The sequence below is a fragment of the Bacillus rossius genome (assembly GCF_032445375.1).
Source record: "Bacillus rossius redtenbacheri isolate Brsri chromosome 9 unlocalized genomic scaffold, Brsri_v3 Brsri_v3_scf9_2, whole genome shotgun sequence".
Classification (NCBI taxonomy): Eukaryota; Metazoa; Arthropoda; class Insecta; order Phasmatodea; family Bacillidae; genus Bacillus; species Bacillus rossius.
Window position 1 is genome coordinate 30,054,005 of NW_026962013.1, and position 20,401 is coordinate 30,074,405.

The window sequence follows — 20,401 nt, forward strand, 5'->3', positions numbered from 1 at the left end:
TGATCCTAATATGTACGAGACGTTACTCTCCGTCATTTTTTGAGCTCTCAGTACATTACGCGTTTGGCTTTCTTTCCTCCTCTACCAGTTTTTTGATCTAATAGCTCAGCTTTTTATACCATGTTTAGTTATTGTATTATATATTCTTTTTTTTGTCATTTATAAATACGTTATGGTATATAATTCCGGTAGAAAGATTTTCGTTGTTAACTTTCATGTTTTATACAAGAAAAAATATTGTACACGATAACTGCTATTTTTACAAAGTAAAGACAAATATTCAAGAATTTTATTTGCTTGAAAAAATGCATAATGATGTTGTCACCAACTAATAATTCATTGTCTATACTTTAATAGCAGGGTAATGTATGAAAGTTAAATTTATAGCGCCGTTGCTTCATTGAGATCTACAGTCAGAAAAAAAAATCCTACGTAACTGGAGAAAGATAAACTTAACAGTTGATTTTAGAGGTTACCACCACGTCGCTCTCTCCGACAACCTTTTCGGTGGTGACGAGGGGACATGCATGTGGTCAACGGAAAAAAAACATGTAGCTCGGTGCTGCCGGACACCCGACGCAACTGACGTGTGTCACGATGTGGGGTGTGAGGGGCATTGTTGAAGAGACACACAGGAACATTCGCAAACATCAACAGGAGCCGATGTTACCGCAGGCACTCGGGCAACGTTTGAATCAATGAGATCTCAAGGTCACGTTGATACCAGCGCGTCTGCGGTGTGTGGAGGCAGGACTTTGGCACGTTTCTGTACACGCGATAAGGCGCACTTGCGGAAAGTACGGTTGGGGAGGGAGGGGGTGATAAGATACAGCTCGGTGCAGATACTATCGAGATGATAAGCGGATAAAGCATACGTAAGCTACGCATGAGAGTAGCGACACCGTCGTGCAATCGAGCACTGCCTGACACAGCTGAGGGCAACAGGAAGGCGACAGAGCAGGTAAAAAAAAGGTTAGTTGAACTCGGTTCATGCTAGTGGAGTTGCAGCTTTAGTTCAAATAGTAACTGTGTGGAGTATGCTTGTATATACGTTAGTCTAATGTTAGTACTGACCTTCATCGGTCGTCGCATACAACATAATCTCAACGGGTACAGTAGATGTTACGAAAAACACAACCTCCAACAAAAGGGCCATCCACGACGGATCTTTTGTTTTTAGTACGCTGTATTAGAATGACAAAAACAGATTGGCAAGTGCTACCGCCCTGTTGCTTTATTCCAGCAACACCGCGGTCAACAATCTGTCCTCACACTCTTGCCCCAAGGAGGGTCAAACTTCGCGCGGGTGGCACGATCCCACCGCACGCGACTGTACAAAATATAGTTCCCCTCTATATTCCGCAAGTGTGAGATGCTTTAAAACAAACAATGTTAACAGCAGGATTCAAATTCTTTAATTCTGTCATGGCTGTTACTGAGTAGCATGATCCAAACTAACTCCTAAGAACATTAAACTATAACTCTATATTTACATTTTACATTAAATTCACTTGATTGGCCAATCATAATATTAAATGAAAAGTTCTTGCGTCTGTATAGTTCCTGTGCGCGCACTTTTACGATATTATGCATGTAATCGTTTGCTGTCTGTCTCGAGCAATCACGGTCTAAGTGGGTAATGTTGCACCTCTCGTAAAAACATCCAAAAGAAAGTACGACCAGTTCAAAAGCTAGTAAGACACGGGCCCGCCCTTCGCCTGTTCTGGCAACAAGGTGTAAGTGCGTCGACTCCTTACTTTATATGCGCTGACTGGGGCCCAGCTGGTCGTCCACGCGTGTCGCGGCCGCCAGCTCTCGCCGGCCCATGTTGCTGTCGTCGTCGCCGGCTCGCAAGTCCCGTCTCACAGGCTCGCGCGCCACCGCTCTGCGCGTCACTCCGCCACGTCATCGTCGTGCACCTTCGACCGTCCTCGGGATTGCTCGGAACACCCGATACCCACTCAACACTTGGCGTCCATTTAGCAAACGAGTTCAGCTTCATTTTAGCACCCTAACGAAATTACTTTAACAAAATGGCAAAAACCAATAACATGAATATTTTTAATTAAACACAAAAATAAATACTTCTTCAAAGAAAATAAACTCACGTAGGCAACAGCTAACTAAACAATGAAGAAAGTTACCGAAACCGGTAACACAAGTTAGTATATATATATATATATGTATATATATATATATATATATATATATATATACATATATATATACACATACATACATATATATACACACACACATATATATATATATTTGGAAAAACAACTTCTGTTTGATAAACCACTAAAAATAATAAGTACTATAAATTTCGGGTAAATGGCTCGCAAAAAAATGTCACAAACAGTCTTGTTGTGTCTGACGATGGGAGCAGACGACAGTTCCTGAAATGTGGCAACTGTTTTGTCACAGAGATCCTACTGTGTTCATCTGCGCTGTCATCTTTGTGTTGTCCAGATTAACTGTTTTTTTTTTCATCGCTAGGTCGTCTGGATGTCGCAATGTTGTCATTGACTTGTCCACATTATAATTTAAGTTTAATCGTTGAGTTCACCTGTACATCGCTGTGTTGTCAAAGTTATTGTCTTTTTGTATTAACTGTAGTTTTTGTAACTGTCTTCTCATCTTTTAAGCATACTGTATTCGCATGTTCTGTAATTTTTTTCTCACTTAATTCCTTCTGTATTTTTTATATTAATGGTTTTCCTATGACATTCTGTGTTCTCCAGCATCGGCATATGTCCATGAAATAGTTAAAAATAGTTCTGTTTTAAAATGTGCCCCAACTTTGAATACAAAAATATAAAAAAAAATTCCCAGCTTACTGCAATTTATGTGCTGAGTGAAATTTGTCATAAATTTCAAATAGCTTTAGAGCCCATGTTGCGTCTGTGTTGTAACACTCAAAACCTCCGACTAGCTCAACAATGGTTTAAAGTACACATACACTAACACTGTAAGAAATCCGTCGGGCGCTAAAAATTAAGTCCGAAAATAACTGTTAGGCTACTGTCAATGATTGGTTACTGAAATATCATCTCTCCGATACAAACTGTTTTTTGCCGTTTTTTTATTCATCAATTACAAAAAAACTGTTAATTATTTGACAGTTTAATCAATGGTTAAACAGAACAGGCGAATACAGTATGCTTAAATGACGAGAAGACGACACAAAGCTTTCACAAGTCACCATGGCCGCCATTTTCCGACCACAAAACAAATCTAGTTTTTTGTAACTGTGTTGTCCAGATTAAATGTTTGATTTCCCATCTTGTTTATATGTTAATTTTATTTATTATTATTCCCATTGCAATAATCATTAAAAGAATATGATAAGTTACATAACTCGACTAGTTATTTATTGAGCACTGTTACAAATATAGGCTATACCAGAGTAAGGAAATGTAGACGATTTTTATGAATCTCTTACTGTTAAAAATATCTGAATACAAAAACAATACTTGTATCATGTAAGAATACTTTTTAAGAAAATCCATTGAAGGTGTCATTCCTTGTAATTTCTTATAATTGCTAGTATGCGCGTTTATTGCAATGCCTGGCGTAGAATCGTACAGATAGGAAAAATGAACGTAAGCTAATGGCGAGATAAAGGTAAATGCCATACACTATTAAGTTAAGGGTCACGACCAGTTATTGATCAAACACTATTAGAAACCTCTGCATAAATACAAACAAATATTAAAAAAAATAAAGGTAAAACTAACGGAAATCTTTTTTGTTATTTGAAATGAAAAAATCTCATATCAGTGACATTTCCTCGTAGCTTTGGAAGTCAAAAACAAACCCCACTTAAAACTTTTTCAAATGATATGTTTTATCTTGAGAAGTTGTAGCTATCAAAATTCCGTAAGATTAATGGAAAGTTTTCTTTTGAATGTAAATTTTATATACTGGTCTCAAATGCCTAAGTTAATGACGAAACCTCAATTGCACAGAGTGACTTAGCTTCTCTCCTGAAAACTCACTCGTCACACAGTCTCGTTCGATACAATCTCTCGCTGGCTCGCTTACCACTGCTCGCTACTCGCTTCTTAATGCTTATTATGATCGGATGTCTTTGAGACCAGTTAAAATAAAAAACTATTTAAAACATTTGTTCATGTTCCCTCTGTTTTAAAAATAAAAAGACACATTTAAGAATAAACCAGAAAACCTAATTTAATTTTAAAAACCAGCTTGCAAGCGAGAAACGAGTATTATTTTATTATTTTGTCAGCGACAACCGCATAGCTAGTGCTTGCACAAGCACGCCACTGACTAGTAGCTAAATGCTACATTATTCGCGTTAGTAGATATTAGCGTTTAAAGAAAAGGGGATTTTGCAATAATCCTTACTAATATTATAAATGCGAAAGTAACTCTGTCTGTCTCTCTGTCTGTCGCACTTTCACGCCAAAACTACTGAACCGATTTAAATGAAATTTGGTACACAGATAGTCTAGAGCCTGAGAAAGGATAAAGTCTACTTTTTAATGCGAAAAAAGTAATGTAAGGGGTTGAAAGGGGGCAATGAAAAGTTGTATGGAAGTATCGTCATTTTTAGAGCTAGAAGCTTGAAACTTATCTTTTAGGCTGTTGATTCGATATAAATAAATATGACGTTCAAAGTTTGTAAAAGTTTTACCCTCAAAAGTGTAAAATAACAATAGGTAAAAGGGGATGAAAGTTTTTATGGAAATATGTAATGTTTACGTGAATGTTTTATGTTTGCGACAAGAGACAAAATATTAGAGCTATTCTGATGAAACATTTACGGAGTCATTACAAAATGTGAAACTGAAGCGAGTAAAAAACTTGCCAATAACCGCGCCGTACACAATGAGCGCTGTGAAGCCACGCTAGGAGGGGGGGGGGGGGGGGGGGTGGAGCGCGGCTTGGAACGGAGCGGTGTAGGTGGGGAAATATGCCTAAGTATGCTTACCCGAACGGGCAGACGACTGTGCCACACGCATGCGAATACTGAATTTTTCCGCTGCAAGTTCATTAACATTGCAAATTGATTACAATTCGATTTGCTTACACGATTTTTTTGTTTATTTAATTAATGTTCTTCGTGAAATACAAATAACTTTAAGTTTTTGGGTTAGGTTATTAAATATTTGTTTCTTTAGTTGGGACATTGTTTTGTTTATTTCATTCGTCAAAAGTAGATTACTTTCGAATTTAGTTAGATGTCATTACTTCATTATTATTTGTTGCACATTTGGATATTAGCTAGGTACCTTATGTACTTATATACTTAAATAATTTAGTAAGCTCTTGGTAGTGAAACACTGCAAATAGCTCATTAAAGTATATATACGTATGCGTCTTATTTGTAAAATAATTAGCCTAAATAATTAAAAATGCTACCCAAAGACACTATTCCACGCGGACGAAGTCGCGGGCAAATCTAGTGTTTAATTTATTATATTCCGATATCATTTTTCCTTTTTTTAAAAGTTTCAATGAAACAACTCTCTCTCTCTCTCTCTCTCTCTCTCTTTGTTCACTTATTTATTTAAACAGTTTCGTACTCATAGAAATCAACCGAGAATCCAGTGACAAAATAAAACACAGCAATATCAAAGTGAGTAGCGAAAAAAAAAAATTAAAATGTTAGTCAACAATTTACTTACTTTAATCTACTGGACGAAGTGAGTGAGTACGCATTATCGATCACGGCAACAGAAAACGCCATGTGATCGCACAGAGCGAGATTGTTCCCAACGAGTGGTGTAAGCAGGCGAGTAACTGGTGAACTCGCGCATTTGAGGTCGATATCTCCTCTGGAGGTAGGCACTGTCTATCAGCCGTCGCTGTTGACGCGTGGTCTGCTATGGGCTTTTGTCGCCTTGCAAGGCTCGGGCGCCGTGGAGTGTGAAATTGCCTGAACGCACATTCCTTGCCACACGACTACTGTCTAGCACCCCCCCCCCCCCCTTCCCCGACACACCAACACACATCCCGCCCCTCCCTTTCTCTCTTTGGGCACGCAGGAATAATGTAGTCCGTCCCGGCCGGCGTGTGGAATCCCATCCGTGTTCTGCGCTCGCTGTGGAAGACCCAGATGGCTTGGAAGTTGGAACCACTCCCCAGACGCGGCGAATCGCGACCGAAACTAAGGTGTTTATTACTATTAGCCAAAGACTAGCCTATAATTTGTTTGATAATATTTCTATTTTTGGCTCGATACCTTGGGTAAATAGCGGGGTTGATTTTTTTGAGCTCTTAAAATTTTTTGGGTATTCCATATATTTAATAGTATTTACCCAGAGTGTGTCGGGTACGCAACCCCCCTTCCATGTTGGACGAAAGGGGGGTTACAACACGACGTTGCAAACACGCTGTTGTGTTGAGTATGTGACTGTCACAAACTTAAGCTTTCCCGTTGAGTTCACTTGAAAATAAAATACTTTCTGCAATTAAAAATCTTGGAACATACATCATAGCTACTAAGATACAATTTGTTATGTAGGTACTCATTTTTTTTATAGAGTGAAGTGCCACTAAGACACTGGGACTCACACTCCAAAGTATTCTGGTTCGAATCCTCACCCGGGTATCTTGATTCCGTTTTCAGTTTTCCCCTCGAAATCACTATAGGCATATGCTGGGATGATTCTTCGTGGTAGACCATGGCAGTAAATATTTCATAATCACCATATTTTGTGTACTTGTGTTATCTGTTCTGTTGACTTCGCAGTCAATGAGATAAACGAGTGTGTGTCAAATGGTGTTATACATTAGCTAAGAAGAATACCACGTGAAAGTAATAAATTGTTTAATGTAAACAGAACCTATGCATATGCTGCGACAATACAGATTTTGAGATTTTTTTTTAATGTGCCCCTAATTTTGTATATAAAGTTATTTTTTTCAACTGACTGCAATTTATGTGCTAGGTGAAATTTGTCATAAATTAAAAATAACAGTTAGTGTAAATTTAATTAAATTATTTGACGGTTTAATTAATCAAGATTAGTATTGAAATGGTTAAATAAAAATAATATACAAGAAAGATGGGAAATTAAACAGATTTATAGCCCATATTGCGTCTGTGTTGTAACACTACAAACCTCCGACTAGCTCAACAATGGTCTAGATCGAGTATACTAAGAATGGGAGAAATTTGTCGGACGCTAAAAATATATCATAGGTCCGAAAATAACTGTTATTGTCAATGATTGGTTACTGAAATAACATCTCTCCGACAAAAACTGTTTTTGCAGTTTTTTTATTATTCAATTACGAAAATTCACAAGTCACCTTGGCCGCCATTTTCCGACCACAAAACAAGAACAAAATTCAAATCTGTCACAAAAAAAAACTTCACTGATTCAAAATAGATCGACTGTTCGGAGTTACCGAAAAATTGAACATTGAATACTGTTCGCAAGTAAATCCCGTCGATGCTTGCAACTCACGGTACAAGCCGAAGGACTCAGTCCTCGGAATAAAGAAGAAGCGACTCGATCGTTGTTTTGGTCCACTACCGACGACTGTTGTCTAACGAATTCTAATTTTAAAAGTTCCGAAAGTTGAGTCCTCCGCGTCCCGGACCACAGCCGAGAAATTCCCCCTTCACTACATGTCTATGTTAAATCAGAACCACCGCCCGACACGTGAACCGTCGGTGCCTCTTACAGAAAATCCTTCTTTTCACAGACGAGAGAGCATCATAGGTTTTTTTTGTTCATTGTAAATAAATATGGCGGTGTTGATAAAAGGATACTACTAATGGTCAATTAGGTTAGGTTAGCTACATTATAAATACTTTAAAACATTGTGGGCGGTTGATTTGGTTAGGATAGCTACATAAAAGATACGGAAAAAAAGCTTGGACTTCGGGGAAATTCGGGTTTAGGCTCTCTCGTCTGTGAAAATAAGGCTTCCCCTCTTACAGACGGCTGACTCCCGCCATGGCCGCCATTTGTCTTCCAACAGATAAAAGGGTGCTCTCGTGACGTAATTTTCAACCAATCACATAACTACCCAGAAAAAACTATCAGCCAATACTGGCACATGGCAACTGCACTTCGATCAAATCCAGGGTCTTTCTCACACTTAAAGAAATCTTGTCTCTCAAGTTGTCATGTGACTGGCAAATTATTGCATCACCCAGCATTCAAACCAAGAACCACGAGAAAAAAATTTCATGGGCAGGCATTTACGAATAAAAAAAATTACGAGCAATACTATAACAATAACATAAAACACACATAAAAAGGTAAAAATATCTTTAAAAGGCGTATGGAGCATAAAGCAAGAAACTCATATAAGAAATGCAAAAAAAAAAAATAGTGTAAATTATGATCATAAAACACATTGCAAACACACAAATACTTCTGAGAAAGGATAAATAGCTGTTATTTGAATAACACTAGAAAACCTTACCATGGTACTCAATATGATCACATAACATAGTAAATCGTAGATAAAACTCATTTAGACAGTAGAGAGAGCAATAGTCTTAGTTGTTACAGTGTATGAAATTAAAAAAAAGGTGAAGTCAAAGATACCTTTTACTTTCTATAGAAGTACATTACAATGTAGTTATTGAAATAAAAATTTCTTACAAATCTAATATTTTTACAATACACTGCAATAACATATTGAACACTAAGAGGAAGCAAAATGCACGGAAATTCGCTCATTTTATAAGGCTGTGTTGTAAACTTTTTATTATATTTTTTTCAAAACACTTTTTTTTTTTATAGCGAGGAGCCAATGCAAACCCACGCATAAAGTCAGTAGGCTATAAGTAACATGTTGCAAAAATTTTTATAATAACTTCTTTCTATCGCTTACTCAAACACTACGCCAATCCAGCAAGCGTACTAGAGAACATGAACAAGTGAAGCACACCAGAGGAATCAACACTGTGCAGGACTTGGTTGCTGTTCATGGATTATGTCGCGAAAAAAAACACAAGCAAACGCTGAGATGTGTACACACAACTTTCCCGATAGCTGATCTGCTTGTTACAGCGGCTGCAGCAAGTCACATGGTCCTAGCCGACTATGATGGTGCCGGCGGCAGCTGCGGCAATGGAAGATAGAATATCAGCAGAGGTGAGGAACGTGACGTGTTTTTCCTTTGGCGTGCTTTCATGTGATTGGCTAAATTAAAAATATAAAAATTTTTCACTCGTTAACCATTGGCGCATTAATTTGCACCTCTTCTCTTCAGTTTCTCACTCAATTACGTGCAAGTTAATCCATTCGTTTCAGGAATTTCATAAATTTTTCTTAATTGTATCTGTTCAACAATTGTATTTAGTTTTTATGTTAATTTATTGAGATATAAAATTTTATATTGTGTTAATTATGCATTTCCTAATTCGAGATATTTGATTGTACAGTGGAGATACAGTGATTAAATACTTATTTTTCTTTCAGTTTTAAGTAGATAAAATGTTATAGTTTTCAAATGTAGGTTTAAAACAATTGATCGCACAACTGATGTATATTGCTAATCATAGGGTAATTCGTTTTAATAACTGAACCTTCTAAATTAATTTTTTCTAAAGTGTTGCTTTATTTGATACCGGCTTTGCACGGGTGGACATGATTTTTTAAATATTTTTACCTTTTATTTATATTTTTTTTGTTGTTTCATTTCTTTATTTTTTTTTAACACAGTATCACATTATCTATGTATACTTATAATCCAAATTTGTTCATCGTTTTTTTTATTGAAGTAACTCATTTAATCTTAAGGGAGACATACCTATTACTTAGTATTTTTATTTACATTTTTTCAACATTTTACATTTTTATGTGATCCTACCTAATTAAATTTCCTAATTTTTTATATATTTACATTTTTTATTAATATCTTTTGTTGTTTTAGGTGTGTGTATTTATTTTAAAGAGTTTTTCCGTCATTGTAATTTTTACATTGCTGTATTTACATTTTTATTTTAAAGCTTCACTGTGCACTATGTTGGCAGTAGTATTTGTAGGTGATAACAAAACAAATTGATTTTCAGGAGATCCTACTCGAGAAAGGGTAACAAATAATTGCTAGAGATCTGAAAAATTCGCGGATTAATTTCGTGAAATGCTACAATTCAAATAATTATACCTTAGTGGTGCTTCTGCATTACTTCATTGTTAATCTGGAGTAATGAGGGCCAATTAGAGATCCTAACTCATAGAAATGTCGAATCACAGGCTACCCAGTCGAGACGACTCACAAGGCAACAGCCAATGAACAGTTGGCATTTGCCCGAGTGTGTAGAGGATAGTGGAGTATATCCTGGAGGTCATTGAACACGCGAATTTTTCCAGTCTCTAATAATTGCCCATGAGAGAAGCACTCTTTTCTTAGGTCGATGCCAACAATCGAAAAAGTTTGTCCCTGTGATTTATTTATCGTAAGGGCAAACCATATCTTCACAGGAAACTGTAACCTTTTAAAGGATATAGGCAAATCTGTCGGAATCATCGGGATTCGCGGAATGTGAGCGAGCTGTCCGGCCACGGGCCCAGTGATGATTGTTGCTACAATCACATTGTCTCGTAATTCCTTTATCAAAAGTCTTGTGCCATTACACATACTGGGAGGGCTTAAATTTCTCAATAGCATAATGGCAGTACCTCCTTTTAATTTTAGTTTGTGGGGTGGCAAGCCGGCAGGATTAAGGGAATTTAAAAATTCTTGTGGGTAGTGCACTGTATCTTCGATGTTGCACATGGTGTCAATAGATTTGTAACATTTAAAATCACCCGGTACTTTTTTCCATAATCATTCTATTTATCTCATTTACTGAGTCGTTTCTTGATTCATGATTTATTTGGATAAGGATTTAAACAGAAGTATGAATAACATGGTCTAATTTTGGTCGGTATTTCTATCAACTTTTAAAATGTAAAAAGTGGTTATTGTGACATAACGATAATAGTTGGACATATAGTAATTATCGCAAAGATTTTTGTAGTTATTGATATGTAGAACATACTTTTGTTCTATCATCAATAGTTTCCGCAACGCATGCGACGTAAGATGTTTTATGGCATGTTTTTTTACACCTTGGGTTACGTTACTAAAGGTTTAGTAAGGATTCCTTATCTTTTCTAGCAATAAATATAACCTATGTTACTCAGGGTGAATGTAGCTTTCTAATGGTGAAAATTGTTTGAAATCGGCACAGTAGTTTTTGAGTTTATTCATTACAAACATACACACAAAAATACAAATCTTTCCTCTTTGTAATATTAGTGTAGATGTATGTAGTTCCGCAGACCAATTATGTTTTGATTAAAAATTATATAGCTAGTAAATTTAATTTATTTTTAGTGTAGATATTTTGTAAATACCTACAAAAATATTACCAAAATTTTAATAAATATTACCTATAGTATAAAAGTACTATATATATAGAGAGAGAATTACGAAAGCAAAATGCCACCCCAGATTTTAAATATGGGAGTTTTACGGAAAACTGAAGCACATAAAGTTAAAATTCGTATGAATTCATTTCCACGAACCAAACGAAAACCAGTAAATTTTACTTTTCATAAGAAGTTGATAATTGGAGGAAATATTATCCGTTGGTATGAAAACTATCAGACTGTTACTGTATGTTTCTTCAATCGCATCTTAGTGAGACAAGAAATTCTTTGAAAGAATTGCCTAGGATATTTGCAATTTCAGTGAAATAATGTTCTTGATAATTATGCTTTGGCAAAATGATAATATGTTACAGGTGAAGAATATTTCACTCTCTATGGAAAAGGCTATTGTGGAGAAGGAAGACCTTACACTGCAGGTTTGTAACGTGTCATTAGTATTGTTTAACATTCTTAACTATTAATATAATGTACTGTTGTGTAAGCATCTTAAGTAAGATCGTAAATGCGGTATAAGCCTACACTTGTGAATAGTGCGTTGCAAAATACGTGTTAATTTTACTTCAAAAATAAATCACAAATGTTTCACATGCGAACAAAGCCATCAAAGCGACAAGATAATTTCAACCAATAAAAAAAAGGCCAGTTATTGGAATAACTGATAATCAGTCTAGTGTCAGCGTGGTTTCTATGGCGTTTACAAAAATATTACACGAACATAGTAATGATGATTCAGGATGAGGATGAGGATGGGGTCAATGACCGACTGCTATGATATTTTAGGGTAAATTTCCAGAAATCTTCTCAAAAACGACTAAAGAACATTAGAAAATTCACAAACATTTTCTCTAAAATTCCATGATTCCCAAAACTTCCCGTTTTAATCCCCTTAAATGTCAGTGGATTGAAAAGTCTCAAAATAGACTTAAGACTTCTTAAAAATACCAAATGTTTCACTGCGAACTGGAGTATCGAACTTTTCCGTGTGACACATGTTCGTGAATCAGAGCCTAGGACCTACTACCTCGAAGATTTGGACCACAAACCTATTCATGGCTGCTTCTATGCCGAAGAGATTCAGCCTACGTTGTATCCCGATACGTACTTGGTGGAGATTATAAAACGAAGAAATGGACGATCCTACGTTATGTGGTGGGGCTTTCCACCACGCTTTAATTCGTGGGTGGCAGATGCAGAAATCGAGAAATGCTCAAAACTTTAGTAATTTGTCTGTGTTTTTTTTGTACTTGTAGTAGTGTAGAGTTTATGTAATAAAATTTTGTGTTTGTAAAAGAACTTGTGATGTTTTTATTTTCTTAAACCTGTCACTTTTGAGCAGGGACCGGAAAGTTACTTTTAAAAAGTAACTCAGTTACAGTTACAAATACTCCATTGGAAATGTAACCCTGTTACAACTACAAGTTACACTACTGAAAATAAACCAGTTACAGTTACAGTTCTGAGAAAAGTAACTGTAAGTTACTTTAACAGTTACTTTGTGAAAAACTAAAAATGTGATATGTAATATTGTTATAATTAAAAGCTAATAAAACATATTGTGTTTAGTAAAGTTATATGTTTATTTAAACTGAAAAATTTTAAATTATGTCTTAAATTACATTGAGTAATTAGTTTACACTACAAAATAATGAAATGTTCGTTCGTTCGGATCATATTGTTCGCAGCACCACACAACAAGGTTATTTTGATCACTCGACCGAACTTCGAAATAATTAGAATATGAAGGCCACGGCAACGAAAGTTCTGGACTGATTTCTCGGCTTCTCGCTTCATTAGATTCTGTCATTGCTTTCGCGCATGTGCACAGGTAATTAAACAGAACAGCAGTAAACCCGCATGTCGCAAATATGACAATCAAAATACGAGCGCAGGCTAGCTAGCAGCAGTTTTACAAGTACAAGAAATACCATCGCATATAATATGCTTGTCGGGATTTTCGTTCTGGGATTGAAAAAATCAACAAATCGTTGTTCGTTCAGTAAGAAATACATTTAAAAAATGTAACGCAAGAAGTAACGGCAATTATCGTTTCTTTAAGGAGGAAAAATGTAATTCAGTTACAGTTACTGAAAACTTAATGTATTGCGTTACCACGATCGTTACCATAAAAAGTAACTGTTACAAATAACGCGTTACTAGTAGCGCGTTACTTCCAGTCCCTGCTTTTGAGGTATTTTTTTAAAAATAAAGTTATTTTGTATCACCCAGGGATCTAACCAAGAACCGATTCAATATGTAAATTAATGAGTGATTTTTTCGGTGTATTATCGAATTTTCCCCGAATTTCTAGGTCAATAAATGCAAATTTCAAAGATGGTGGACATAATGGCTTACTGGATGCTGGTAGTAGAGGATTTTAAGCCTCTGTAAGAATTTTGAACATGATTTATTAAAAATATTATTTTTACACAAAATTACAATTTTTAGCATCATACAGAGATCGAACCAAGGACAGGAATCGATCGCATCAATCTGTATATTGATTACAAATTTATTTATTTAATGAATTTTGGAATTCTTCCCGAAACTCAAGCATTAAAAGTACGGATTTTCAAGATGGTGGACATGATATCATGCTGACTGACGATATATATGCTATGAACAAAGTGGTGGGGGATCAGTCTGCTGGTAGCCACCATGAAGGAAGGATCGGTCACAATTTTTTTCACCCTCACCAGGTTCGAACCGAGGACTCCGAGTTCCATGTCGTAAATGTATGTTTTTTAAATTTTTTTATTAAAATTTTATTAATTGAATTTTTTTATCAATTTAAAATTGTTTTCATAAAAATTGGATAATAAAGTTTTTCAAGATAGCGGCCGTAACAGAAAATGCAATTGTGACATCATAATTCAAAATGGCGTAAAACAAAAAGCCGGAATGTTCGAGAAAACAAAATGACGTCATCCAAGATGGCGGATCCAAAATGTTCACCGGGGTCAAGGTCAAGGCCATCGAAAATGGCTGCCGTGACGTCACTAATCCAAGATGGCGGAAAAACACCACCATACCGCCTGGCGCCTGTGCCCGGAGGAACTATTATATACTACTAATACAGTAATAGGTTTCAGGTGAAAGTTTTCTTTTGGCTTGAAATAGTTAAGTGTATTTCATATAGAAGTGTAGTTCACTATCCTTCCAATAACTGTGGAGTTAATCTGTTGTGACTAGCTGACTGATACTTAACATGATTTAACTTGGTACTTTTTTTTTCTTTTTTCGTTTTTGGATTAAATCAGTCAACAGTCAACTCTGGTGAAAACCTGATTCATTAAAAATAATATTATTAATATTGCATACATGTCTTAACAAACTTAGTCGCTAAGAAAATTATTATCTGTATGGGTTTCGTATTGATACCAAAGTAAATATTGTCGAAGTGGACCGTCAGTTGCTTTTAAATATGAGATTGCACAACCTCCCGATGTAAAAATACAACATTATTGCAGTATGCAGTGTGTTAGTCATAATTAATGTAAAGCCAATATCATTTCAACCCCATAGGTAAACTGTCTTAAAAATTTTAAATGTGCTTTGTTATATTTTTCACACGTACTACTTAGGTGAAATAATTTGACAGTAAAATGAGCAACGTTAAAGCTAATATTTCAACTTCTTAAAAAAGGAAGTGGCTGACTAGTGAAAACGCACGTTGTAACAAGCAAATGCTCTTAAATTAACATAAGTGTCCAAACAACCTCTGCTAGAAGCTTTCAAAAACGAATATACCTATGTTTGTGTTTTTTTTTTAGATTAATGCCTCACCGAACATCAACATAGACGGTGACTGGCGGAAAAATGAAGTTGCAATAACATCTCATGAGGTATGAAAACAGTGTCGTGCGACGAACTAGACGCATTTCAGTGCGCACATAACACGCACATTCATAAAACGTATATATATATATATAGCTGTCCACAACATAACATATTCAACACAATAGTGTTATTCAATATTTTCGTAATGATTCTCGCACAGGTCACATGTCTGTTACCCATCACCAGACCAAATCTTATTGAAGAAGTATAAATTAGTAATACCGGAACAAGGTTTAAAAAGCGGCGTGTTGTCAATCCGTCGTGGTCACCATATTAGATGACATTACAACTACCACATTGGATGAACTTCACCTGGAACAATTTTCCTTGTTTTCTCGAAAACATGTCAAGAATTCCTCTAAATTTTTTTGTTTCCAGAAAAATTTCTGTTTTGGGAGGAAATATATGTTTTTATTCCTCAAACAATTTCGGATGGACCGTTTTCCTCAGATGAGGGTAATTTTCTTCACATTAAAACCATTCTACTTTCAAACGGATCTTATTTCGTTAAAAGAAAAACATATATGGTTCCATCATTGACTTTAAAGACTTTGGTTTATTTATTTATAGAAAATAACCCTTCATTTCTATGTGTTACAATGATCATATTATTTAAGTAAAATCATTAGGCTTTGCAACAATTTTAATTAGTGAATATTAATAAACTAGTTCTAGCATATTGCTTGATTATCACAATCCTTTATTATTTATGACTCAAATAATTTTTATGCTTCAGCAATTTATAACATTGGCACTGTTACCTTTTTACATATTGTCCAATAGTGATAGTAATATCATTCCCAGTTTACATTTTAACGTCTTTTACCGACCCGAGAAGCCTTGCAGAGTATGCTAGCCTTCAGGATTATGGACAGGGGGCAGACACAAAGAGATTAAGACCCTTTGAAACATAAGACTGCTCGAGGCATCGTACTGATACGCTGCTTATTGTTTCTTCTTACACTAACTAAAGACTAGAATCATTATTAAAGTATACTTTTTCAGTAAAAAAAAATCATATCAGTGCCCTTGATGTTGATATTATTGGCATTTAACTTCCTAAATGTATTGGAATATAGCTAAAAAAAAATTATCACTGTAAAAAATTATCTTTCTTTTAAAAAAAATAGTTTTAGAAAATTTCACTTTAAAATACAATCAAACAATTAAAAAGTAATATAAAAAAAGAATTATAAGATTATTACCATGGAGTAATGTGGGATCGGACACTAAACGAATTTTGATATCTTGATTTCATAGAATTAAGAGGAAGTTACATAATTCAACAAATTTCATATAAGTCATGTTTAAAACCCATGATAAGAATATATTTATTACCAGTGATTTCAATGTAAAAAAACTCATGTTTGTGATGCATGATGACTAGAGACCCGCGAATTTCACGGATTCAATGACCTCCAGGATAGACTCCAATATCCTCTACACACTCGGGCAAATTCCAACTGTTCATTGGCTGTTGACTTGTGAGCCGTCTCGACTGGGTGGCCTGTGATTCGACATTTCTGTGGGCGAGGGTCTCTAATTGGCCCTCAGTCCTCCAGATTAACAGTGAACCAATGACAGAAGAAGCACTAAGGTATAATTATTTGAATTTTTAGCATAACACGAAATGAATCCGCGAAATTCACGGGTCTCTAATGATGACCACTGATGTGTCAAGTATGAGTAGAGACCTGCAAAATTCGCGGATTCATCCGGAGATGGGCTAGAATTTAAACACATGTACCTCTTAGATAATTTTGCTATTGGCTGACTGTTCATCTGGACGCATCTCAACCAGTTATAAACCCGCAACCAAAGAAGGATCGAATCACAGACAAACCAGCTGAGACGAATTACAAGTCGGCAGCCAATGAACTTGCGTTATTTGCCCGAGTGTACAGGGGGAATGTGCAGTCCATCCTGAAGGCCATAAGAAACCGCGAATTTTGCAGGTCTCTAAGTACGAGGCACGCTCGGGACTAATGCAACGTCGGTCCTCAGTTCTGGAAGGCCTACATCAAGATCAAGAAGTGGATCAGCCTGAGAGAGAGTCTGGAGGCGGTCCTGGACCAGAGCGACCAGGCCAGCCTGGCCGGCGAGGAGCACCGGGCCGCGCCGGCCCTGCGCGACACCGGCATGCTGTACTACCTGAGCCAGGTGAAGGCGCTGCTGCAGCAAGGCGGCGGCGGCGGCGGGGGCGGAGGGGCGGACAGCAGGGAGAGCGGCGGCTACACCATGCTGCACGGCGCGGCGAGCTGGGGCCACCTGCCCGTGGCGGAGCTGCTGCTGCGCCGCGGCGACCCGGTGGACGCGCGCGACAAGCTGGGCGCCACCCCGCTCATGTGGGCGGCCATGAACGGCCACCTGGAGGTGGCCGAGCGCCTGGTGCGCGCCGGCGCCAGCCTCACGGCCACGTGCGACGAGCGGCTGACGGCCGCGGACTGGGCGCGCAGGCACTGCCACGCGGCGGTGGAGCAGTACCTCTGCCAGCTGCAGCGCCAGTCGTGATCCGAGCATTCACCGCCGACCGGTCAACGTATTTGCTGAAATCCCTTCCTTTAACTCAATTCATTCAGACATAACCCGAACATTAAAAATTATACATATTGTTTGTACTTGACGTAATAAAGAAAACACTTTAACATATATTTTTTTCTATTCAATTTTAAATATATTTTGTAACAAAACATTTAATTACATATTGGTTTTGCTAATTTTGTTTCGGCCATTTTTTTTTTAATTTTTAAACTTCACCAGAAACAGAAGATCCTTTACAACACTGAATGATTTCATATGTAGACTGTAAATACCTGATTTTTTTGAATGCATGTGTAGTGAAAAAAAAAATTATTTTTTTTTTTTTCAATCGCAGATAGCATCGTATGTCAGAACTGGCTGTCATCTGCAAACCGTACCAACAAATCATCGAGGATTTCTGCACCCGTTCTTGTGCTCTTTGGTGAGCCTAAAGCTTTAGAAAATCCTTTTTCTGATCTCGTATAGTGTTTAAATAATTTACACTTAACTTAAATCTTATTATATTTATAAATTCTCACGGTGTATTGGTTTCTTTTTTAAATAAATTACTTAATATTTATATTAGAAGTGATTATTTATGTTTTCGTGTAGAAAAATATGATCGTAGGTCACATCATAACATTCCATACATACTTGCATCACAAACGTGTCAGTTCATTGTCTTGCGTGAAGAAAAGATAGAAATCTATTATTTATTATCATCGCACTTACCACTCCATGTTGTATAGGCTGAAAATGCTCATATTGTCTACAAGGGTGTGTGTATATATATAAATAAATTTATATGTATATGCATTTTTTTATTTGTTTGTAGATTAGTGGAAATTGCTTCAAAATATTAGTTTAAACGCAAGATATTATTTAAATCAGTAACATAATTTAAATTATAACATTACTGACCTGTCTCCCACCAAGGATATCCAGGTTTGATTCCCGGTGGTGTGAAAACACTACGCAGTAGTGAGAAACGTGGTGGACATACGTAAAAGCTGGTGGTTTGTAGCAGAGAACTCAGGACCCCACCACTTCATTCCATCACTACTCCATCCACATTGTGCCATTAATCAACCTTCAACCCAACTAGTTTTGTGCGTGTAATACTGAACTTGGCGTGGCCCTTCCAGTGGTCCGCCTCTGGTGTTTCTCAACCAGTTCATTTTCCAGACCCTACCGCCTGAAGCTGGACGAAAAAAAGTGTTCTTTTATTTTACACTTATTTAAATCAAAACTGATAAAAATATTCTTGGTAATGGTTTAAAATGTTAAAAGGTTATGGTCATAAATAATAACTACAATTATTCAGTTCGTTTACATTACTGCAAGCATAATCGTACAAAAACAAAAAATAAAAACAGAAAGGAGGTTTTGATGATACTTATGGCAAAATTTCTAATGAAGTTAATGTACTCTTAGTCCAAATCGACTAGCTCTTCACAAGATTATACTGACAAAGCTAATTTTTAATAATAATATAAATTAGTAACTTCTTGTTTATAACAAAGTTCCAATTAATTTCTTTGCACTATTAGCATTTATTCACTTAGTGACCAATAAAAAAATAAGTAATTCATATACAACCAAAAGTAAGAATGGTACTGCAACCGTGATTATATTATCTTAATATTATTTACTTGAAATAATTTTTCCTTGTCAAACCATCCACTTATTAATTAAAATAATTGGTTTAGCTTAGAATGAGATTTGTGTTTAAAGTCCATGCAACCTTGGAGAAATAAATCATTTTAAATATATTATATTTTACTTATGTTAAAGATATTAGGAATTTTTTTGGTTCATTTATCACATTTTTAATAATTTTAAATTTTCGTTATTTCTTTATTACGTGTTGCACGTGTAGAATCTTGGCAAAGCGAAGAAGACAACATGAAGTGGTGAAGTGATTGGCTTGCTAGCTGCCAGGGATCGTATTCGGTGCACAGAAGTTTTGTGATATATGCGTGAATTTGATATGTACTCTGTGAGTTATACTGTTATACTACGTGGAAACAAGACTTAACAAAAATGATACACTTTACATCACTCGCCTATCTTTATTATCAGCATAATAAAATACTACAAAGCCATTGAAAAAAGTTGCAGGGCTGCTACTCTTCATGTAACGAAAAAAATCCCTAGTTTCCTCATAGAGGTTTTATACGTGTTTTGTCTATTTATTGTATACCTACATAAACATTAACATAAACACACATAGTTACGAATAACACGCATAATTTATTGACTTGCGAAGCGTTTATAGTAAATTAAAAGAATGATATCAGCGCATTCATGTTAGCTAAGTTTGAGATATTGTAGCACAATTATTAAGAAAAAAACAAGAAGATTTAATACCATTGAGTGTCCACTCTGTACTAGTAATTTTTTGATATATGGCTGATTGTGATTATTATACACAACTATAATTTTTTTAAAGTTTAATAAAGAAATAAATTAACTTTAGATAAAAGATAAAGATTTTGAGTGTCTATTATACACTTAATATTAGTTTGTTATCACTGATAAACTGTGCACTTATTCCATTTTCTTACCTGGGAAGAAAATTTTAAGCATCACTTCAGTACGTCTATGAAGATATTCAGTACGGAAATAATTTAAAACAAAGACATTTTTTTTGACAACTCGCATGCAAT

At 36.0% G+C, this 20,401-nt stretch overlaps 2 protein-coding genes across 5 annotated transcripts in view; both read left to right on the plus strand.

Annotated features, from left to right (window-relative positions):
- LOC134542894 (alpha-1D adrenergic receptor-like) overlaps positions 1-1,983 on the plus strand; it is a 186,238-nt gene extending 184,255 nt beyond the window's left edge. Inside the window, exon 8 of the mRNA XM_063387478.1 lies at positions 1,783-1,983. Within this exon, the coding sequence (XP_063243548.1) occupies positions 1,783-1,983 (201 nt within the window). The remainder of the gene's footprint in view (positions 1-1,782) is intronic.
- On the plus strand, positions 863-18,548 carry LOC134542944 (ankyrin repeat domain-containing protein 65-like). Of its 4 annotated transcripts, none has more exons than XM_063387557.1 (6): positions 866-972; positions 6,015-6,141; positions 9,006-9,089; positions 11,729-11,791; positions 15,146-15,217; positions 17,217-18,548. In XM_063387557.1, exons 3-6 carry the CDS (start codon positions 9,039-9,041, stop codon positions 17,721-17,723), a joined length of 693 nt encoding a protein of 230 aa, XP_063243627.1. In that variant the 5' UTR covers positions 866-972; positions 6,015-6,141; positions 9,006-9,038; the 3' UTR covers positions 17,724-18,548. The 4 variants fall into 4 exon arrangements, with proteins under 4 accessions (XP_063243631.1, XP_063243628.1, XP_063243627.1 ...); XM_063387560.1 differs by having other exon boundaries at positions 871-961; XM_063387561.1 differs by lacking the exon at positions 6,015-6,141 and having other exon boundaries at positions 863-961.
- The last annotated feature ends 1,853 nt before the right edge of the window (positions 18,549-20,401 follow it).